Genomic DNA, 23,723 nt, shown 5'->3' with positions numbered 1-23,723 from the left:
TTTTTTTTCATGTTGAAATTACGGTTGATTTTTTTTTTAAATAAATCGCTGCGCCATGTCGGCCTGAAATTGACCGCCCGTTCGAGAGCTGTCCCAAATTTACCAATGGCCACCACGCCCCTGGTAGTAGAGATGTACTGCTTTTATAGTATAACATAGTCTGGGTTAGTTCAGATAGGCTTGATGTTTATATTTCCATAAAATCTTGGCAGTTTTTCAATATGGAACTGTTCAAGATGTGAAAAAGTGTTTCCCAACTTATGAGGCAATTCACCCATTTTGCATGAGTTCATGACCATTCAGAAATGTAAAAAAAAACACAAATGATTAAATTACTCACAATTTACTCACATATTTACAAATTCAGTGTAAAGTCTTTAAATATTTAATTGGAATCTAGCAAATTAATACATTTGGAATGGGCAGTCGGATTTTTATTTTATTTGATTTTTTTTCCATTGGAATAAGTTGAGATGCAATGTTGGAGAACCAACTTTTACATATTGTGGTGAAATATTATTTTAGCCCTGAACCATATGTCGCATTGAACTTGCCCTGATATCAGTGTGCTCTCTGTTGAGGTCCGGTACTCTGTCTCTGGAAACTGGTCACTTCAACACCATCCAGGGAAGGAGCGGACATGTTGTTAAATGTCACTTAAATAATATTGAATGAGAATTCCATTTTTTTTGTTTTATTGTCCTCTGTATCATGACATGAGAAGGCAATTATTTTGTACACTGTCTGATGTGACTCTATATTAGTTTGCAATGTCAGAGGAAGAAAGACTCAAGTATCTGTTCAAGTCTGATCCACTTTTTGGCTCAGTTTCTGTTAAATGCTTGGATGCGACATAAGGGGAATCTTTTTGTTTGATATATTTGTGAGTGTCTGCCTGTAGTCTTATTTTGTTTCTTATAAGCCCATGTGGTCTGGGAACCTGAAATGGTGCAAGACACTAAATAAGATGTAAACTAACTAACTAACCAACTATGAATGGCATCAGGTGGATACACAGGTTTGTTGTTCTTTCTGCCATCTAATGGAGTAGCATTTAATTCTCGCCATCTAGTGTTGCTAGCCTAGACAGCTGAATATATATGTATTTGTAATCAATTAATAGTTTAACAAAATACCCTTTATTTTTGGGAACAGCATAGGTCTTGCACAAGTTGCCGACAAAATACTTTTTCACACTGATGAAAGAATGTGGTTCATTTCTAATGGAAGAGTCTGATGTATTTGAAGCTGAAATATTTTAGTTGGTAACCATCTAATAGAACCAATTGCTTCCATTTAAAGTTGAATATATTCAGGAATGTGTCCCTCGCCACTAAAGTGGTTAAATAAATTTTGTAAAGTCAATTTTACTCTAAAAAGACTATATTTGGTCCAAGTGAACAGAGAGAAAAAAGATGAGAGTAAAATAGTCAGCATAAAACATTTACTCTGAAAATGTAAAAAAAAAAGTTTAATTTAATTATTGTGTACATAAGAACTAAACAATGGAATCATTTGCTGTTTTTTCTATTGCAACCCAAATTTATTGTAAATGTGATGATTTTTTTTTTAATGCATTTGTGTTTTATTGCATACACATAAGCTGTTTTTATTGCTTATATGATCATAATGGTGTCCTTTTATGGGTACAAAGGGGGGAAAGAGGATGACGTATCTATGCAACAGTGAAAATGAGACAAATGCCTCTCCCCCTGTGGACCATTTATAAATGTCTTATTTATGCTTTGAACATTTTCTGTGGAGCTCAATCTTGCCTCAAATAGTTTGTGTCTGTTCCCAAAGCCCTTCCCCTTTTGCAAGGAGCCAAAGGAAGCATGACTCAAGGGGGAGATGATTATCTGAGAGGCTGGCAGCTGAGCAGCAAGCAGAGGAAAGGAGATGTTGAAGGGTTATTGTTAAAGCGTGTTGTGACACTACGTTTTTCAATTTATTTATTGTTTTCCTTTCTAACTCTCCTTTGACAAGGTGCACACATTGAAAATGGTTGCCCGTCTCCTGTGGCCATTGCGTTAGATCCATGGCTAATGAGAAGCGGTTTGATTGTCTGGATGGAGAACTCAAAGTCAGCTTCTAAGGCCCGCTAATGGTAAGACACAAACTCATTTGCCTCCCACCTCAAATGCACAACATTTTTATGTTAGAATTTGTGATGTTGCTTATAAATGTCATACTTATGTTAAAGGTTACATATCAACGCATGAGTTCAACCAAGAGCTCGGCTAAATAGAGACTCTGCTGTATTTCTTAAAATTACTACCAGCAGTAGTAGTTATGGGGATAAATTTGACAGAAAGCCTTGAAACACCGCAACCTTCAAGGAAACATCTGTACCTTGAACAACTTATTTTAGTTGTTTCCGTGTTCATGCACAACAGGCGTTTCTTGAAAATTGTACATTTTACCAATTTGACCATCAATGGTTTATAACCACACCCACACTATGTTGACAACAGCGACAAAAAAGTCACATTTGATTTCATAGAATGGAATCTCCAAAGTTGATAACTATTAGACCAGAAAAGGAATTTATAAAATTTGGGAAACTGGTAAAAATGTCTTTGTCCTGCCGGAATAGTACAATAATGTATTGCTAAATTAATAGAAATAAGAATAAGAATGTATTGGTCAAAGTCAGCTCCGTGTTATACCCAATAATCATCAAAGTTTTCCTCCACTCTATTTTTTAGGTGGTGTTTGCTTTAAAATATTTAATCTACACTGTTATAGGGAATATAATTGCAGTAAGCGTGAGCAATAGAGGCGCACTAATATTTTTTTAATGACAATATAAACAAGGACAGTTGCAGAATACAACCTTAAAATGAGCTTAATCTCAGCATTTTGTAGGCAACGTACACATTTAGGTTTCTGCGGTTTCTTATTATTTTCAGTGGGAAACAATTTGCACGTCTCATTAAAGCGATACTGAATATGACATACTGGCATATTGATTCTAAGATAAAAGGCACTTTTGTCTAATGGAATACTTAAAAGGTTTGTACTTGGTGCCAAGCACCATCATGTTTGAATTGTCCAGTGGAGGGAAGTTAATTGCTTGAAATGACCACAAATTTGATTCTCAGGAATAAACTCTCTGAGAGTTACAAAACAAGTCAAACTTTTAGTTAAAGTAACTCTTTTGCTAGAGTTGTCCTTTAAACTCTTCTCAGGAGTTAAAAGTGAACTCCTGATTATTGTAAATTGAACTCTCATTCTTAGTTATGTTTGAATTACATGTAGTTTATGGAACCTCTTTAATATTGTAATCAAATAACACTACCAATTTTCTTTTTGTTATTATTTTTAACACCAATGGGGTAAATATTTGAATAACTTACAAAAAAGATTTTCTGGTAAAAATGAATAAATAAATACATAAATAGATAGATAGATGCTTTCACTGATTGAAACATGAAAAAATATACTTATTATAAAGGTGTTTTCCTGATAATATGGGACCTCCTTTCAGCACCACTCTGTTCTGGAATGCTGTTAGAGTTATAGAATGGTGAACCATCTTAAACTTCCATTTAACAAAGTCTCTGAATGTCATTAAATAAAGAAAGAGAGAAGTATGGCACTTGGAAGATTTTCAAATGTTGATAATAATTACATCTTGCTTTTAGAAAAAAAAAATAAAAAATAAATAAATAAACTTGCATTTCCAAGAGCAAAGATAATTGCTTGATGACATTTACAATATTAAATTGATAGTGCATCACTGATTTTATTCAAAGCTGTCCAGAATTATGACCAGAGGTCGGCACTTGACCGTTTTTTGGCCTTATTCATACAAATTGTTGGCCCCAGACCTCATTCCGCCCCCAACCACAAAAAAAAAAAAAAGCATCTGTGTGTGACACGGCCACGGGAAGATGTAAACGGCAGAGTTTTTTTTTTCATTTTTTTCATAAGAAATCATTAGCTGGCAAATCCATCCATCCATTATCTGTACCGCTTGTCCTCACAAGGGCGGCAGGGGGGTGCTGGAGACTATGCCAGCTGTCTTCGGGCACTGAACTGTTTGCCAGCCAATCGCAGTTACTATTCAAATCTGCTTACCTCATTATGGCCTTATTATGGTGTAAAGTGTTTCGTGAAACCGTCGTGGGTTAACGGTTTGGCGACCACACGTTGTACGTGTGCACTTGTGCCACGCACAGGCTAGCTGTCTAACACAGTGATGAGTGCTGAACAGCATTAAAAGATTTCATTCTGCTCTGAGTGTAAATATCTGAACTCTATGCACATGCCCACTCGAATCCCTATTGAAGGCACAAACAACTATTTTAAGACAACGCACGATGATTTATTATGAAACAGTGTGGACCACTTTAAACACAAAAAATATTTGTTTAATCTTGTTCGGTTTGTGCTGCGTTCCTTCCTCCTCCTTCTTATTCGTCTACTTCTTCTTCATCCCCCTCTTCTTCTTCATCTCCTTCTTCATCTTTGTCTCCTTCTTTGTTTCATTCGTCTTCTTTCTTCTCCACGAATGTGCTCAATGCAAGTAAATACACACAGTTGGTTGTGTCGCTTTTGAAAAACTTCGGGGCAATTTTTGACGTTTTCTCATTTCGCCGAGTTGGTTGTGGTGAACTTTTGGCCGCCTCTGACCACATCACACGCACAAGGGCCAATTAGTGGGCCAGACTAAAATCCGCCTCCGGTCTTGCTTCGTCAAGCCCTTATATAAGATTTGTCTTCTGTGATTTCCGGTGAATCAACGCAGCTGTATTCTCACCCACAACAGCGCAGGCCACATTTTTTTAAATGTATCCTTCTGTCTGCATGCACACATCTGCGAAACCAACAACACGAGGTCGAACAAACATCTGTGTTAGTTAGACAACTAGCTGCGCTAGACTTGCCTTGGACACAAAAGCAGAGCCTTATGTGATCAAGTCTATGAAATTGCACCAACTCGACACCATTTAACTCCCGAAATGAAGTGAAATTAATTCAATTCAATTACACGTATGGAGTTAAACTGAATTAAAATCAACAATTTATCACTCTAATTTTTGCTGTGTACAAATAGTCGGGTCTTCCGACTGTCTTCCCACAGTCATGTAAGAAACTGCAAAGCTAAGTAGATTATAAATTTGCTGTGAGCTGATGGTTTTTGAAAATGTGTCTAGAAGCAAGCTGTTCTGAATTATGCCGAATTGAGGTTGGGTTATGGATGTGAAATAGTTTGTTCCGCCCCAGCTGTCAAGCGAGATGGCAACAAGTGAGACAGGTGGGAAACAGGATGTGATCTGTCCATGATGATGTTTCTCGATCTGCTGAGGCAGTGGATTTTATAAATATCCTTCTGGGAAGAGACATAACGACCAATGACCTTCTGAGAGGAGTGTTGGAAAGCCAGCAGCTATTCTTCCATGCTTGTGCGTCCTGAGCAACCTCAGGTGGAGCAGGCCTCCTCTCTTTTTAACACCTTGGGCTCAGCTAGATGCCTCCTCAAGTCTAAAAGGATCACCTTTGTTATAATCGTACGCAGTGTAATGGTTGTTGACTGAACACCACATTAGATTATTTTTTTCCTGTTGAACTTGTACACCCCATATATTTAATTCCCGTAAGTGAGATCATCCTGCTGTTCGAAATGAAACTAAACTTAATGCAAAAAACAGTGTCTCGAATGTCAGAAATGATCACTAGAGAGAGGATTATGGGCTGACTGTATTTCCTGATTTTGGCTGAATTCATCTCATAAATGTTTCCTGACAGCTTTTTAGTCATTGTCGACCCTTAATTTTTTCTATTTGTGTGTTGTATAGTCTAAATAAAATAAAATCTTTATAAGAGAAGATCTGCTGGCATTTTTTATTGAGTAGAAATAGCAAAATATAGCAATTTAATCTTGGACTAAAATCTTCAAAATGGTGCGTAATGAGAATTGTGCACCTCTAAATGCCATGAATTATATACTTTAGCGGTATATGAGATCAGTGGACTTGCTAAACAGATCATAGTTACTTGCAAAATTTAGTTTGTTGTACACAAAAAGGATCGTAAACAATTTTAAAACATCATTTAATAGTTTGAACCTTTCTTGAATGCATGTCTGACACTGTTCACTTTCATTTAGGATGTTAAAACACACTTGACAACTGGGAGCAAACCTTATTATGAATACTCTGTTATGCAAATTGGCGGTGTATGCAAATGTAGTGTACGTCAATGTGTAATTTATTTAATTTAATTAATTTCATTTATTTTTCGCATTTGTATAGCAAAAATGGATGATGGATTTTGTTTTTCTTTTTAAGGTTGAAGAGCCATATTCTTCGTAGTGATATTATTCCTCAAAATCAGAACCACGTCATCGGGACACCATGAACACTTCCGCCCAACCATCCTCCAATGACACCCCAATCTGCTACACCATTAACAACCCTCCGTTTAAGTTTGTGCCCACCATCGCCTCTGCCTACTTCTCATCCATCTTCAGCGTGCTGGGTATCACCTCCAATCTCATCGCCTTTGTGGTTCTTATCAAGTCATTCCAGCGGACTCACAGCAGCTCGCGTTCTTCCTTCCTCATTTTCCTGGGCGGCCTCGTGTTCACTGACTTCATGGGTCTGGTGGTCACAGGCAGCATTGTGGTCTCCTTTCATGTGACGCACTTCAACTGGCGCAATTTAGACCCACACTGCCATTTCTGCAACTTTATGGGCATGTCCATGGTCTTCTACGGACTGTGCCCGCTGCTACTTGGTGCGGCGATGGCGCTGGAACGCTTCATTGGCATCACCCATCCATTTGCACGCAGCACCACCATGCCCAAGAGGCGAACTGTCTTCATGTTGTTGCTGGTGTGGTTCATTGCCGGCTGCATAGCGTTGTTGCCTCTGACGGGAGTCGGGAGCTACCACTTGCAGATGCCAGGCTCCTGGTGTTTTTTCAACATTAGCTCAGAGGGCAGTGACCTGACCTTTTCTGTGCTCTTCTCCATGGTCGGGTTGACGTGCATCGCTGTGTCCTTTGTATTGAACACCGTAAGTGTTGTGACGCTGATCAAGGTGTGCTGCGGGCAGGATAAGATGCAACGTCCCCGAGATCAGGAAGTGGAAATGATGGTGCAGCTCATCCTGATCATGGCCATCGCTTCCATCTGCTGGTGCCCGATGTTGGTAAGTCTATTTGTCTTGGACAGAAATCTTGAGTTTCACAGAAAGCATACATCCGTCGAGACAATTATCCATGGAAAATTCAAACTAAAAAACAAAAACTTACAGAATCATGACTAGACATGATACGATGGTCCCTAAATTTCGTATAGGAAATGCTTGCCTATATAAGGACTTGAGACTGGAAAGAACAGATAAGAAAACATTTGTGGTACATTTCAAGCAGAGTTTCCACTCTGGATCATCTCACCGTACAAAGATTTACTGATAAAGTTATAAGGACTCCTCATAGCAACTCTCATTTGGCATCACTGTCGCATCAGAAAGGCATCTAAAGCATCCCGGGCTCTATTCTGATATTTTCTATCTTTATTTTTCCTATTTTTATTTATTTTTTTATTTTTTTAACCAGCACTGTCATAAGAGGCAGCATACCATGCAAGGAGATTTTACTGTGCTTCCTCTCTACATGCTTCATTGCTCCTCAGCAATGCAGCGTCCTCGTGAGCTGAACTAAAATCCTGCAGATCTTCTGAGAGACTTTAACGCTCGAGTTGACAGGCAAAAAACAGCATTCAGCAAAACTACTGTAAAATGTACGTCATGGCGGTCACCATGGTGATATCAGAAATCAGCAAGTTTGCGCGAGCTGAAAGCAAATGCTTTGCAAACGTTTGCCAGAGGTCCATAGAAGGTGATGTTGGATGAGACTTTCAATGATCCATCACTTTCTGTTTTTGACGTTTTTGCAACTCCAGTAGAACCTCAAAATAGACCAAGACAATAAACTGCAATGTAGGAAAGTGTACATGGCAGTCCTACCTGCTGATACCATTCAAGTTCACTTGGTTAAAATGAAAAATGCAGCGGTTATGTGACCTTTGCCTAAATAAATATGAATCAACTCAGCTGTATTTATAGAGCACTTTAAGACAACCACCGCTGTATACAAAGTGCTGTTCTTGGAGCAAAAATATGTAAGTCATACAACAACCAACCATAAAACAAATTAATAATGAAGACAATAAAACCCACAATAAGAGTCAAACCAAAGCTGAGTCCCATGTTGAGTCAAAAGCTAAAAAAAAATTGTTTTAAGATGAGTTTTAAAAGGGAAATCAACCCAAAACTTTTCTGAATAAGAGATTTGAGTAAAGCAGTAAAATCCACTTGTTTAACCATCTCAAGGGGCGGCCATTTTGCCACTAGTTGTCGACTGAAAATAAAATCACAGTTGCTCATGGCTCAGCTAACGACCAATCATGGCTCAGCTTCAGAAACCAGGTGACCCGTGATTGGTCGTTATCTGAGCCCTGAGCGACGGTGATTTCATTTTCCGTTGAAAGAAGTGACAAAATGGCCGCCACCTGAGGCGGCTAAAAACAGGTGGATTTTGCTGCTCAACTCATATTGCACAAACACATTATTAATTAGAATGCCATGTTTCGCCGGGTGAAGGTGCATAGAATATTTTGTGGCAAATATTCTTTGGGGTTTGACTTCCCCTTAAAGGATGGGAAGCGAGGGTGCTTGTGAGTCTAACACTTTTAGGTGATGAGGCTAACCTTGTAAGCGCAAGCAGCATTGTCCTTCTGCGCTTCACTTCAGTCAGTGGCTAAAGTTAGAGATTGGTATGCATTTTTTATTTTTCATTTTATTCTAAGAACAGCAGTTCTTTTCCATTTTATCATGACAGTTAAGAATGATAAAAAGCCTCCATAATCTCCTTCACTTCCCTAAACACATCCATCAACCAACATCAAAGCGAGGAATGCCAACTACTCATTTTAACATTTGAATGACAGTTAAGAATGTTATCGTTAAAACATTGCCCTTGCCTTTCATCATGATTAGAATATGGTGATATAGGATTTCAAGAATTTAAAAAAATATTTGCTGATACTATTTACCGTTTTTATGTGACATTCTGCATATCAAGATTTATCCCATATTTTATGTATTTATGATAACTAACACAACAAAATATATGGGTGTCATGTTTACAGAGCCATTAAATACAATATTTGTTCTGCAGCTCGGTCTAACCTTGGTTGTGTGATACCTTGCACAGATTTATATTCTGGCGAACTCTTCGACTGCTGAAGCCGTAAAAGATGAAAAAGTTTTGTTGTACATACGCTTGGCCACCTGCAATCAGATATTTGACCCCTGGATATACATCATGTGTCACGTTTCCCGAATAAGGCGAGTGAAATGTGAAGGGTAAAAGGTCAGACGACTTATATTGTTCCACCGTAATCATCAGCCTCCCCTCTTAACATGAACTCCAGCAAGCCAAACAAAACATGTCTTGTATGAGGTCATTCATTTATATAACATCTGTTCTCCTCTAAATCACAGCGATATTGGGATAGCCGCTGTCTCATCTTTTTGTGATGCTGCTTGTCTTCTACTTGCATTTAAACTAATTCAGAGTTGCCACTAACCCAGATAATAGACCCAGCTCTCAGATAATAGCTGACATGGCGTGTTGCCAGTTTGACGACTCTGCTCACAACTTTGTTCACAAAATGCAGTTACCAAAAAAAAAACACCCAAAACATTTTCATAAAAACAAAATGCCCAAATTACAAATCATGGTACAATACAGAGAATTATTTTCAAAATACATAGAGGGTACTTTCATGAGTTTTTGAGGATAATTTATTTAGCAGTTATTTTGGGTGTGCAGTGCATGTGCATGTGCATATTGTATGTGCATGAGAAATTTCTTGACATAATATGATATGGCAAAAGACATTTGACAGTGCGTAATTGTCAAATTTGCCTCATTGTCACTTGGCATGGATTGATTGCTGTTTCCACGGGTAACCGCTTGAAGTATTTATGTTAATGCCATCTTTTCTACAGTGTATTTTAAGTCACTGCAATTTGACCGCAGATGACTGTGTAATGAAACAATCTTTTAATTTGCACAAAAAAAAAGCTGCCATGGAAAGGTTACAGTGACATACTGTAATGGTCAGGCCAGGGTCATTTCATGCAGATCCAATTAATTCCACTAATTTCACTCTTAGCTCTCATTTCCCATCATAATCTGATCTATTTCATTTGGTGTCATTAATGCAAGTGTGATTTCCTTTGTTGAATTTCCACCCTGCCTATGGTACCTCATTAATTCATGCTAATTTCTTTTTGTTTCCTCCCTCCTCCACAAGGTCTTTATTGCGCAAACTGTGCTGAGTGGACGTCCTCTCCAGGTCATATATCTTCTGCTGTGGCTGCGCTTTGCCTCTTGGAACCAGATCCTAGACCCATGGGTCTATATACTGTTTCGCAGGGCAGTATTACAGAGAGTCTACCCCCGCATGGACTGGTCCCAGTGGTCCCAATGGTCCACCTTAAACCAAACTTTCAGGAGCACCATTAACAGATTAACACACTCTTCTTCACTTGGAAGGCCCCTTAGCCCAGAGGAAATGGGACAGAATGAAAAATTAAATGAAACACAGCATACCCAAGAAAGCACTTCTTCCTCCGCTTAGATGCTTGACCTCTAGTTGAGAGAATAGTCAAAGCTTGGTCACAGTAACGATCTGTTTTGCAGTCAGTGCTGACTTCCACCCCATCACTAAAACACACACACTATGTTGAAAAACACTGGACCATATATATATATATATATATATATATATATATATATATATATATATATATATATATATATATATATATATATATTATTTTTTTATTTTTTTCCAACTGTATTACTATATAATCAATAAGAATAGTACAACCGTAACGAATCTTTCTAATTAGGGAAATAGAAGATAAAAAAAAAATCATGCAATGCTCAATTTAAAATATAACTTAAGCGTACTTAAATAAAATAATGTTGCCTTTGTCTCGCAGTGTGTTTGCTTTTCTTCATATTAAGGATTGTGAAATTATTGTATGTTTCCTTCTGGCCTTCCTTGATGCAAAATCACTTATCATGTCTGTTTGACGGATGCCTAAGATCCTGAAACCAGTTCATCGTTAGAATTAATTATTTATTAATAATAGATAATTAGCAAGGAGATAATAAGAGAGACACACTTTGTTAAGACTATAAATGTTATTGGAGAGATTATTGACATGATTTTAGTCAGATACCCCCTAAAAAAAATAATAACATACAATAGTCATTAGAAAAAAGCTCTCCTTTGACCGTTTCTTCTCCACGTTTACGATAAGTATAACTCTCATTCCCCATCATTCCACATGAGTGCATAGAGTGACTGCACTTTACACTTTTTGTTCTTAATGGGAAATAGTATTGGAGCTCCATAAGAAACTTAATGAGAAGAAAATACTAGCAAGGCAATGCAAATACAGTACATTGTCCAACATTCCAATTAAAGATGAAGCAATCTTGCTTTTTTTTTTAGCAATCACATAATTTGCAACTTGGGCAACTGGCCTCTGTTGCCTCAATTAGTAGAAAAGGGGCAAGGAGAGCTGGAAAGAACCCGGTCAGAATAAAAGCAAACACACAACACTAAAGAAATGACTTCACAAAGAGCACTACGATATCAGACAGTTGACCCCAATGCCGATTCGTCACCCCGCCTCTCGATTGGAAACTTTAACCAATATTCTTCTGTGGTTAGCTGCAACTCCTACACACTTTGCACTTTGAACAAGCGGGACTTTATGCTTTGCACATGCACATATTCATATTTTACAAACCTGGGGATGATCGAGTTTCTGTTTTCAGATGCATGTATGCATGATTGTCTGTCATTAGTTGGAAAGGAATTTCCAAATTGTGCTACTTTGAAATGAGTATCTAAAAAAATAAAAATACATGCCTGTGGAATCTATGTTTTGTAGCTTTAATGTGGGATACTTAAACTACCCTTTTGTGTATTTGCATGAATCCTCATACAACAAGTAATATTGATAATATTAACAAAATCTAAATGTAAATATAAACTACACACTAGTTGTGTCTAAAATGTTGCTTGCTGTCTAAAATGTGCCATTTGGGACTGTGGATCAATATCCTTTTTTCTTCCCTCCAAGATGTTGAAGCTGTAAGCTTTGAATGTTTTGGAGAAATTGTGAGTGACTATACAAAATAAAAGGTCAATGTGTTTTCCCTGAGACGTCGTGCTCATTCAGTATGAATGCGACATGCTTGAGCAAAATGCATCAGTCTGGTGGAGACACTCGATAGCTTCCGCTGACCACTATAATATCAAGTGTGTGAAATGAGCCACACTTTGTCAGGTGTTTAAATAAAGTTCATTGATACAGTACTGAACAACGTGTCAAAGTAAAACATCGCTATCAGACATGTACAGATGTGCCACAGTTAATACGCAAGTCATAATGAATGCGGCATTACAGCGCATAATATGTACACCTTGTTTACCACTGCAGAGCGAGACAAACCTACAGGAGTAATGTTTTTTTGGGATGAATAGAAGTGAAGTTAAAACAAAGGGAAGCTGCTTTGTGGCATCCCGATGTCTCTTAATCAAGAAGATACATCCATGCACCTTTTAAAAAGAATCCTGCTTAATTTCTTGATTTCGTGACTATGAAGTGAAAATTCCACAGAAGTTCACTGTGGCATATCTGACTTCCTGATTGTGATCAAAGACCGACAGTTTTTCCTGTTGCAGTTATTTCCTGACCGATGCTTTCAAGTCATTATCGTAACCGACCAAGAGGAAACCATTTTAATTTGAGCAGATATGCCGATGTTAATTAGTTTGAAAAATATCTGTTAGTCCGGAAGGTTGAAGCTAAACACAACTGAACTAGTGTGCAATTGATAGTGTTGTAAACAAGATTAAATATCTTTTATCTACTAAATATTTCATATTAAATTTCAGTGTACTGTAATGTAAATGGAATGCATTTTCTATGTGTTATTTATTTGACGTGACAATATACACGGTGGTCAGATCCTGATTCCGATATGAACAATATGATCAGAGACCAAACCAAAAAGCATACATTGATTTCAGTCCCTGCCATGGTTTTAGAAGAAAGTTATTCTTATATAAATGTTAAATGTATGCAAGCATTAAACATTTAGGAATGAATTAAAAATTCATGCAAGAATTGAGAAGGCTACAATGCCTTCTTATAATTGGATGTGCCAGGGAGCGCAGCTCTATGGTCTTGAAACAAATCTAGATTTTCCCATTTTTGACGTCTCCAATTGCTCCCCAGACGTCAAACAAAAACACATCAGGAAATGCGAAATCTCCCAGAACAGAGTCCAGAGCCTCTGCAAAGTCATCGGGGTTCTTCTTGTCTTTGCCTGCTTCCACAATGGTGGTTGCTGCACAGATGAAGGAAAACAGACATTTAGATTTCAGTAAATGACTGGATGATATTGTGTCAATTACCGTAGATGACTTTTTAGATCGGTTTGTTCAAACCAAAAGTACAAAGGTGAAATGTCATATTCATATCTCATTTATATGGAATATTCCTATTAAATTTTGTCTCATACTTGTTTGTTATTACAACTTTAAGACATATTTAGAACAATTGTTGAAAGTGTAGCAACTTCACCACTAAGTAGAGCTACTACACCTTAATTGGGCTTTGGTCAATGTGAGAATTGAATATGAGGAAACATAGGTGCCCTAACCCCAACATTGTCATAGTGTACAAGTGTTACCTAAAAATAATTTTTCCTTTTTTCTTACATCCAAAATCTGTTTATTCCCATAAGCCTGTTATTGCTATGATATTTTGTACCGATGAAATATCAGATCTCGCAAAGAATGCACGTTTTATGAAACGGACTGGCTAATTTTTTTACATGATCATCATTCCAATTTTAAAACAACAAAAACGAACAAACAAACGAAAAAAAAACAGGACAGGAACTCTCTCAGATCCAATATCAGTGACCTCTGACCTCACAAGTGTTCGTCCAGATAAATGGCAACAAAAATAAAAAAGTACACAAATACAATTCAATTCTTCCCTGAAGAAGAAGAACGTTGTTCTGGGTACAAATCGTGCAAATATCCATATACTTGACTTTACTGGCAGTCTTACCGAGCTCTAAATCTCGGATGCCCATGTAGCTTTCAAGCAGGTCATCCACTTTCATGGTGGCCCGTTCTTCAAACTCGTTCTGCTGGGAGGAAAATGTACTGGTGTTTAAAAATCGTATTACAAGCTATGCATTCAACTTTGGACTGCTATTAAAAAAAATAAAATAACATTCAAGGATTTAATATGTGTGTTCAGAATTTATTTTAGTGCATGGAAAAACATCCAGTTTTAAAGTATAAAGATCCAAGCGTAACAGCCAAGTTATGCCATTACGACAATTGTAAAGCTCGGTTTTTAATTGGCAATATCAGAGAGTTATTAATTGAACAATATTTACTGTTGTTGTTGTATTTGTAGAGGTGTAAAACAAATCCTACATGGTCTAATGTAATAAGGACGAATCACACGTTTTGTTATTCTACCGACAATTTCTCTTTGACAATTTATTTAAAGCTGAGAATTTTTTTTAATTGTTTTTTTTTTAAAGCTGAATTTGTGATGCCGTACATTACAAAGTGACCCGTTAAGGGTAAATGTGAAGGCAAAAAAAAAAACTATTATTGAGAGCTGCACATTGTCTGCTTCATGTTTGGCTTTGACAAATTTGTTGATGTTAGCTGTGTGTTAAATTTGATGCTTAGCAGAAACTTTTCAGGTGTGGGGTAAATTCTAGTTCAACCGTTCTCCTGCAAACTCACCACTTCCTGGACGGTAGCGGAACCTTTGGAACGAAGACGCAGGGTTTCTCTTCCATTGACTATTTTGCCCTCGTTTGACTTGGGTGCTTTGGTCCGCATTCCAATCATGTCTACACACACACACACACACACACACATACATAAGCACAAACAATTGTTAATATACTTACAGGCATTTTTTAACCTTTATGTCTATATTTTAATAGTAACAAAAACTTTTGGAGTTAAAAATCTAAAATATGTTTCTCGCAAGAAGAGTATGCGTCACTTACAAGCACAGTGATTGTATTTCCCGTCAAAAACCTGGCACTTTCAGCTGACTGCAAAAGCATCATTTAGTGATAGTCCAAAAGCTCCCCCGAGAGTGGAAACTCATCTCTGCATTGCATTATTTGGGAAAACTCCGTTATCCATCTATAGTAAGTGAGACTTCTGTGGAATTGTTGTTGTTCCGTGTTTGCCAGTAATTTAATACAAAAAATAGTCTGAACATTTAGACGAAGTCAGCGTCAACTTTCCCATTGTGATCAATTAATGAGCAGTTGCACATGCCATTCCCTGCCTGGGGGTCATTGCGAGTTTAGATCTGATGATAGAGCTGTCTCCACATTTTCCTGTCTCGCAACCGTGACATTTACATGCACTTTACAGATACAGTAAACGGTAAGGCTCTGTTCCAGCTCTCTTCAAATGCTCTTCGGACGAGTGTGCATCATGAGCAACATGAACAGAGTCAGAGTTCACTGATATGTTGAAAATCATAGCAACCTTCACTTATTATTTTCTTTCACAATCTTTTAAAGGCAATTGCTGGAAACATTTTTGTCACTTCCAAGGAGAGTTTTGCACCTCTCAGAAGGTGTTTTAGCCAATGCTTAATAAGAAAACTGCTCCACTTATCCCGGTTTTTAAGGGTGCGTTCCACAGATGACATGTTTCTGCTACTTCTACTGATGGTCAATAAGATTTAAATCTGGGCTCATAGAGGGCCACCTGAGAGCAGTCCAATGTTTTGGTCTTAGCCATTCTTGTGTTTTTTGAGTTATGTGTTTTGGCTCATAACGATCATGACCTGTATCTGAGACCAAACTTTCTGACTCTAGGCAGCACAGTTCGCTCTGCACAGATTCAAAACACCCTGTGACAGATGTCGCTAAGCAGCCCCAGATCATAACAGAGACTCCTCCAGTTTTGACAGCAGGGACATTGTTATTTTCTTGCTATGCTTCATTTTTGTAGCATGATGTGTCTTGTGAAAAAGTTCCACTTTTGTCTCATTTGTAAACCGGACATTTCCCTGGGAGCTTTCTGGCTTGTCAACATGCTGTTGGGATTTTTTCTTAATGATTTATTTTTATCAGTACAGTGCTGCCATTCTTGGTCGTCTCCCATGAAGAGACAGATGGAGAAATCTGACACTGATTTACCTGGACATTTCTTTGGAGATTGTTCTGGGCTCTTTTACTATTCGGATTATCTGTCTCTTCAATTTGTCACATCAATGTTCCTCCTGCGGTCATGTGGTGCTTTAATGTCTTTACAACTGCAGCCCCAGAGATGGTCTCGTAGACTTTACATTTGACATGCTTGTCGATATTTTTTTTTCTAAAAACCTTTCGAGTCTGGGCGGCATGCTGGACGACTGGTTAGCACGATGGCTTCACAGTGCAGTGGTCGTGCAATCGATTCTGGCCTCAGCTCCGGAGTTTGCATGTTCTCCCCGTGCCTGTGTGGATTTTCTTCGAGAACTCTAGTTTCCTTACACATTCCAAAAGCATGCATAGTTGGTTGATTGAAGACTTGAAATTGAGCGAATGGTTGTTCGTCTTTGTGTGCCCTCCGATTGGCTGGCAACCAGTTCCGGGTGTACCCCGCCTACTGCCCGAAGACAGCTGGGATAAGCTCCAGGACACGACCCTTATGAGGAAAAGCCGAATTTATGGACCTTTTATGTGACTTGGTGATAAGGACAAGAGCAGAAAAACTATTGAGTGTATTTGTGATGCAATCTCGACCTTAGTAGCCTTTCGACAATTACACAGGCCTCACAGTCACGTCACTTTTCCTGTTATTAGGAAGTCAGCTCATTGACTCTCCATTTTGTTTCCCATCTGAAACAATAGGTTCACAACACAAGGGCTCCAGCCCTGTCAGCTTCATTCACTCACAACATCCATCCATCCATGCGTTTTTCCTCACAAGGGTCGCGGGCGTGCAGGAGCCTATCCCAGCTATCTTCGGGCAATAGGCAGGGGACACACTCAATTAGTTGCCAGCTAATCGCAAGGCACACGTAGATGAACAACTAACCACACTCACAACACACATAGGGACAATATGGAGTGTCCGATCAACCTACCATGCATGTTTTTCGAAAGTGGAAGAGGCCGGCGTACCCGGAGAAAACCCACACCGGCAAGGAGAGAACATGCAAACTCCACACAGGAAGGCCGGAGCCGGAATCAAACCCTGCAACTCTGTACATTAAGTCCAACTTGCTAACCAGCCATTCACCAAGCACTGTCACTTACTAAAATTTACCGGAATTGCTTAATTTCCTTTCCAATGTGTTGTGAACAAGTGCAATAAATAATGCCATTGGTCTATTTGACAGAAACATTTGTGGGACGGGGAAAGGGAAACAGAAGCCGACATGGAGAGGGATTGTGTAAATAAACCAAAGGTTTATTTTATGTTGTTTGGATTATCCAGGATGATGTTGCCAAGGAAAGTACTACATCAAGGCGTGTCCTTACGATTCGACCAACGACTAACTCGGTCTCAACATTATCCACACCATTGCTCTTTGGTCCATGCAGCATAAATTGGGCCCACAGTTCATCCTTTACACGCTGTTAGAATCCTCCAACCGTTGAGACAATGCAGAACTAATATCATCTATCACAGTTGACAATATTAAAAGATAAGTGCTGATACAATCAAACAACAGACCAAAGATAGGTTTGCAGTTTTTGGTCTCATTATGCAAAACAAGTTGAGAAAATACTACTAAGAAAATGGCCACACTTCCTGTTTTGTTCTTATGGATGATAGCTACTGTCTTGTTTTGTATTTTTGTTTTTAGTTATTACAATTACTGTATGGTGCACTTCCTGCAGGTGTATACATTCTGCCTTTCCAATTAGGCTCTTATCACATGGTGACTCTGGTTGTAAGGCCTTATTATTTTACTCCCTCATAATCGACAAATGTCTTATTTGCTTGATTTGTTGCTCGGAGAACGAATAATAGTTTTTGTGCGCCTTGCCTCCTACTAAATTATCACGAGAGCTGAATGAAGCTTCTTTAAGTTTAGGATTGTTAGGAATTTCAATGTAAAGAAAAATCGAGTGTATCCGCTATGGTGCATTTTGCAATTACATGGCAGGATGGTGAATTTGGCTTAATATAAACGGCAAATATCGATTCTTAAACTATCAAACCTTGCGCACACGATACAAATCATATTACAATACTGTATGGCAAAATATTATTATAATTACAGTAATGTTAATTATTCTTTAGCAGTGAAAGTTGTGTTGTAATTATTTATAGAATGTGCTTTGCCCTTCTATGTTTTCAACATTAATGTGCATCCAGGAACAATGTATAAAGCGTATCTCACCAAAAGCCCTCTTGGGTCCGACCAGGCGTAGCGTGAAGGGAATGCCCCTTGGTTGCTCTTTCAGCATCTTGGCCACTTCATAATGTCGACATCCAACAATGCTCTGGTCGTTGATGGCCTCGATGTGGTCGCCAACACACACTGTCTTTAGTTGATCTATAGTGCTACCTTCCTTTATTCTCTGAGGGGAGAAATATTCCACTTTTAGTCCACTTAGTTTTGACGACCAATTACCTGGTGTCTCTTCAGCGGCAATTGGAAACACAAAAATGTCAATGTTTGATATTGAGCAAAAATCAAAATGTTTGACACTGTGCAGAAATGAAAATGTTCTTTGCTGCCTTTTTTCACCTTAATGAATGCATATCCAGCACCGTTATCCGTGATGGTGAGGCCTAATGCATCCTCTGTCTTGGTCACCTCCACCTCCTTTGTTTCTCCTCTGACGTGAGCAAAAATGAAGTCCTCCAGTCCAATCTGCCCTCCGAGTAACTTCTGCATGTCCACTTTATAGGAGTTGAGCGTGCAGAACAGGATCTGGAACCCAGAAAATAAACCGGTACAGCTCAATAAATGATCATCTCTTAAAAGTGAAACACAGATTCATTAAACACCAATTACTACGAATTATCTACAAAGGATACAGATATTTTTTGACTCCTGTGTAATATTCATACATCCTGAAAATCGAAATTGTAAAAAAATCAAATCAATAAATAATACTGAGTGCGACAGATTAGCTTTTTAAATGAATATACTGAAATGAGTTTCAGGATATTCTCATGTAGTGAGTTGCAACAGTTGATTTTGTTGAATCAGAGACATTTTCTTGGTGTAACTCTCTTAAAACAAACTTAAATTTCTTTTTACAACTCTCAATCGATAATACCTATTGAACTTGTGAAAACATGTAATGCTTCTTCTTAGACAGGTTAAATCTTTGTCCTCATTGTATGATGAAACCCCTCATTGGAATAACCCATTTGCAAGCAACAGGAGTGAATTTAATTTTTATATAGGCAAATGTAGAATTAGCAAATTTTGACATTTATTCACTTGGTATAGTATATGCAATGAGCAAGTTGCTGATCCAAAGCAGATTCCAGTGATTCAAGAAAAAAACTAACATTAAAAACTAACAAAAATACAATAGCATGAAAAATAATGCAGGCTACAAGACTGAGCCGCAATTTTAACACCATCACCCCAAAACTAATTTTCAGTCATTAATATTTCATTCTAAAAAATGAGAATGCGGCTTGATTAATTCATATAATTATATGTGTAAATATATACATATATAAGATAGAAATTTCAGTGTCATGTCCCGCTTACCCTCTAAAATAATAAGCGTATCAGTTTGCAACCCTGTTATAATTAAGCTAATTTAAATGAGTTTTTTTTTCCAGTGTGCTCTGAACTATACTGTTAAGTCTAATATAGTTTACGATATATATGAACACTTTAGGTACAGTGTACTGTAATGTAACAGAAATGTGCTTTATAGATTTTGAACAGCAGGGGGAAACATATTCAAAGGAATTGCCAATAGTAGGCATTCGTGATGAATCCGTTTTTAAACACACCTTAATGTATTTCTAACCATAGTCGTATATGAATTGCTTCATTTAAAAATTTTATTTCTCACTGAAAAGGCTGATGTTTTGATTTTCATCTGCAACTGGTGCGTTTAACATACCCCTAAATCTGTTTTACTTTGAATTTTACTTCAAATGAATACGTAACATTCACTGTTCAAAACGGTTCACTTTTTCTAAAGTCTATGAAGAAAAAAAAAAAATAGAATCTTCCAAAGAAAAATAACAGCAATGAGGAAAAAAATGTATAATTGTGCAGTTAAACAAAAACATTTTTGCATAAGACACAAGAGAAGATATTTGTTATCTGTTATCTGACCTAGTGTATTTCCGCTTTGATATTGTTCAGCTGCGATACTGAAGCCTGACTACAGTTCAAGGTCTTTTTTTTTGTCATGTTGCTGCACTTTTAAATCAGCTGCTGCTGTTCAGTTCACCTGAGAGCTATGTTGAGCGTCTTATTAACTTGAATATCCTTATTACACGTTTGACTGCTGTTTTAGATTCTTACATAAACATGTTTGTGAAAGGATTTTTATTTATGGACAAGACCAAAGTTTGCTTCTTTATTTGTCGACTATTTTGAGTCCTTGAAAGTTATTGTGAAGTCAAGGCCCTCATAGCATGCTAAGTTCTAACTATAGTTTGCAAGTGTGTTCTAAATGTTTGGACACCGTGAAAATTATAAATATTTATTTGTATTCATTAGCATAATGCATTCTCATTTCATAAGATTTTAATTTTAATGCTGAAGTCATTCGTAGTTGTAGCATTGAACATGATATTATTGCTTCTTGTGCAACTTTAGCCAGTCACGTCATCATAATTATGGCTAGTGCCTTCTAGATAAGAACTTTGAAGGTTGACGTTTGTGGATTATACATGCTCTAATCTCCATTCCTGCATGTCCTTCAAGAAGAAATGCCGATAGCAAAAGCCTTCATATCGGCCTTAATATCACTGCAGATTGCCACTGCGGGTGTTTTACTCTATTTACTTTATTTGTTAAGTCTAATTCTTATTAAAAGAGTCTAAATAGAGCGAATGGCACGAGATACGGTTACTGCACGGTTGCGTATTTGCATTTAAACATTTTTTGAATGAAGTATGGTCTGAATGCACGCTTGTGTTTTCGTTTTTTCTTTTCTGTTGTCTGTCACTTTTGTCTTGTTCATCACACTGCATGCAAGACATACAGTACAGCGGACCTCCGTACGTCAAGGGTATAGAAACTGAGCAAGAGCAAAACAGCCAAAAACAAAAAAAAAACAACGCTCCCCTAAAAGTAATTACATAATATATTCATAATTTACACCATGAACACTGAAATAGCATTTCCAAATTTTAAAAGGATACTCAAACATTGCTTTAGCCTAAAAAATACATCTGAGCAACAGTTGGCTACTTGTACATAAACAATTTTGATGATGGTGATCATGCAGTGTAGTCCAGGGTAAAAAAATATATATATAATTGACTGCAAAGGAAAGTGGAATGATATCAGTGATGATGCTGATATTCCGGCAGCGGCCTGTGCTGATGGGGAACTAGGGCTAGATTTCAGTGTTTACTTTGCTAAAACCTCTGGATCCATGCAGTGACAACATGAATGAAAGATTTGGCGATGTCCCACTGAGCTGTTGTTATTGGTTTTGATGGTGTGTTTAGTCTGTCGTGAAACAGAGGCAGCGCCATCTTACCCATTCTCTGGCTGTCTATCCATCAAAAAATCTAACATGGCTACTGTTAGATTTATGACTGAATGAGCTCATCAGAGACCAGGAGAGAAACAAGTGAGTGTGTGTGTGTGTGTATTCAGAACTTCCATTTAGCACAAAACAACCTTTTGTCTCCCACTAAACATCCGGCATCCAATGTACCGCCAGATCTGGTCTGAATTGCGTCAGCCGGTTGCGGACCACATCTGTACGGCCATATAACCCCCAAAATAGGCTGAGATTTGGACATCATACATCGCAACTTATATGGAGGTTGTTGATATGATGTTCAGTATTTTGACTCCTACATGAGTTCATGAAATGACTTTAAAGAGCTGGTTATCATTTAATGCTGACCTGGCTGCAGTGGAGGACCAAGTGAGTGGGCCAAAATTAAATAATAAAGCAAGAAGTGGGCAGGTGTGGTGGGGCGTGCTCACTTGCGCATAATGGGTTGAATAGACAACTATGGTAATTGGATGTTTTGGGGCAAAAAAGTATTGCGTACAACTTAGTTTGCAAATGTTGAACAGAGATTACTGTTTAGAATATATATAGGAAAGTTCAAGAAATTTACCCTCGCCCGTATTAGAGAAGGATAAATGTTTCTGGCTGATTATGCCAACAAAATATTTGTATTCTATATGAGTATTATGTCCCTCTATGTTATATGCTTAATTAAGGTCTGCAATTTTTTTTTCAACCTTCAACCTCTTCTGATGAATATCACTCAATTGGACATGTACACCTGATGTTGCGGCCATTGATTATATTGTGCTGGCATGATCCATGTAAAGATGTGCTGAGTCACTTCATGAGTGTTTCATGCGAACCATCAAAAAAATCCCCAAAAGGATTTGATGAAATTAAATAAAATAGCAGACTGAAGTTGATGAAACCAGTTTTGTACCTCTGAGGGAGAGATGTTGAAAACTTCGGCAATCTTGGCATACAGCTCCTTGACATTGGTGAATCCGTGGATTCGGCCGGTGGGGCTTCCGTGAGCCAGCTGCGTGTGGAAAACAAGCCTCGGCCGCGGATATTCCGGCGGCCCCGTTGGTGGTGGGGAAGGAGGAGGAAGCGGAGGCGCTGTGGGCTCCATACGCCCCTGACTTTGGCTTTGGGCCTTGTGTCCCTCCATGGCCTCTGCCCCAGTGGCCTTGGAGTCCTGCGGGCTCATAGCCTCCCTGCTCTGCATCTGTTCAGTGCCTTCCTCCTCTGGGAGCCCCGGTGGTGAAACTGTTCTAGCATAAAGAGACAAACACTGACCTCCCCCCTTAGCTGTCCAACCATCCAACCACCCTTTGCTTTGGCGAAAACTGTGCTGCTGAATTAGTCATGAAAAAAGCACGGTAACATTAGCTTCCATGTAGAAACCAAACACCCTTTGAGACGATGACTGTATGCGTTACACCTGAGCCTTTGGGATCTTACATTTACAGCCTACAATCAAATTAGATTCACGTTTGATTCTGAATATTACAAAATGACACGTGAATGTGGAGACTGCAATTTTAATGTGTCTTTTGTGAACGAAAGATGCAACTACTGAGAAAAATGAGTGCCAATCTATAAACACCTGTCCCAGAACGAGAGGTAAACTGATATCTTTGTCTAGGGAGGCCGTGCCTACCTTCTCCGGCCTCACTGACTGACGTGCTGGGGTGAGTCCTTGGTGATGCAATGACCTTTTTGCCTGTGCGGACAGGCCCTTCAACAGATGCTTAATTCACTTTGGCGGTGCATATACCAATAAAATCAAAATGCATTATAATTATACGGTGCATCACTACAAACTACAACGTCAATAATAAATATAGTATTCAATTAGTATTATTTTTTTTCACTATTTTCATGACCGGCTGGAAAAACCAACGCGCCGGGCAGCATATCTA

The 23,723-nt window shown here is 38.2% G+C and overlaps 2 protein-coding genes across 3 annotated transcripts; one reads left to right on the top strand and one right to left on the bottom strand.

Moving 5' to 3' along the window:
• The first annotated feature begins 1,847 nt into the window (after nt 1-1,847).
• Nucleotides 1,848-10,799, top strand: tbxa2r (thromboxane A2 receptor). 2 transcript variants are annotated; one of them, XM_088312295.1, is made up of 4 exons: nt 1,848-2,107; nt 6,297-7,160; nt 9,229-9,362; nt 10,337-10,502. In XM_088312295.1, the coding sequence occupies exons 2-4, from the start codon at nt 6,363-6,365 to the stop codon at nt 10,359-10,361; spliced, it is 957 nt and encodes a 318-aa protein (XP_088168421.1). In that variant the 5' UTR covers nt 1,848-2,107; nt 6,297-6,362; the 3' UTR covers nt 10,362-10,502. The 2 variants fall into 2 exon arrangements, with proteins under 2 accessions (XP_088168421.1, XP_088168420.1); XM_088312294.1 differs by lacking the exon at nt 9,229-9,362 and having other exon boundaries at nt 1,849-2,107; nt 10,337-10,799.
• Nucleotides 10,800-13,271: 2,472 nt separating this feature from the next.
• Nucleotides 13,272-23,041, bottom strand: gipc3 (GIPC PDZ domain containing family, member 3). The gene is made up of 6 exons (XM_088313535.1): nt 22,739-23,041; nt 18,864-19,049; nt 18,513-18,693; nt 14,888-14,997; nt 14,190-14,271; nt 13,272-13,458 (listed from the first exon to the last, which is right to left on the bottom strand). The coding sequence occupies exons 1-6, from the start codon at nt 23,024-23,026 to the stop codon at nt 13,307-13,309; spliced, it is 999 nt and encodes a 332-aa protein (XP_088169661.1). The 5' UTR covers nt 23,027-23,041; the 3' UTR covers nt 13,272-13,306.
• Nucleotides 23,042-23,723: the final 682 nt, after the last annotated feature.

This window comes from Idiotropiscis lumnitzeri, chromosome 13, assembly GCF_059441095.1.
Source record: "Idiotropiscis lumnitzeri isolate Australia: NSW breed Sydney's pygmy pipehorse chromosome 13, RoL_Ilum_1.0, whole genome shotgun sequence".
Lineage (NCBI taxonomy): Eukaryota > Metazoa > Chordata > Actinopteri > Syngnathiformes > Syngnathidae > Idiotropiscis > Idiotropiscis lumnitzeri.
Note: the sequence above shows the minus strand (reverse complement) of the source record. Positions and strands in the feature narration are given on the sequence as shown.

What these genes read in the sequence shown, in the direction of transcription:
- gipc3 (XM_088313535.1), bottom strand. Translation starts at nt 23,026, where the DNA reads ATGCAGAGCAGGGAGGCTATGAGCCCGCAGGACTCCAAGGCCACTGGG. An exon ending in CTGGATATGCATTCATTAAG is followed by an intron (nt 18,694 to 18,863) that starts GTGAAAAAAGGC and finishes TTCTCCCCTCAG; the next exon opens with AGAATAAAGGAAGGTAGCAC. An exon ending in CGGACCCAAGAGGGCTTTTG is followed by an intron (nt 14,998 to 18,512) that starts GTGAGATACGCT and finishes GTGTGTGTGTAG; the next exon opens with ACATGATTGGAATGCGGACC.
- tbxa2r (XM_088312294.1), top strand. Translation starts at nt 6,363, where the DNA reads ATGAACACTTCCGCCCAACCATCCTCCAATGACACCCCAATCTGCTAC. An exon ending in TCTGCTGGTGCCCGATGTTG is followed by an intron (nt 7,161 to 10,336) that starts GTAAGTCTATTT and finishes CTCCTCCACAAG; the next exon opens with GTCTTTATTGCGCAAACTGT.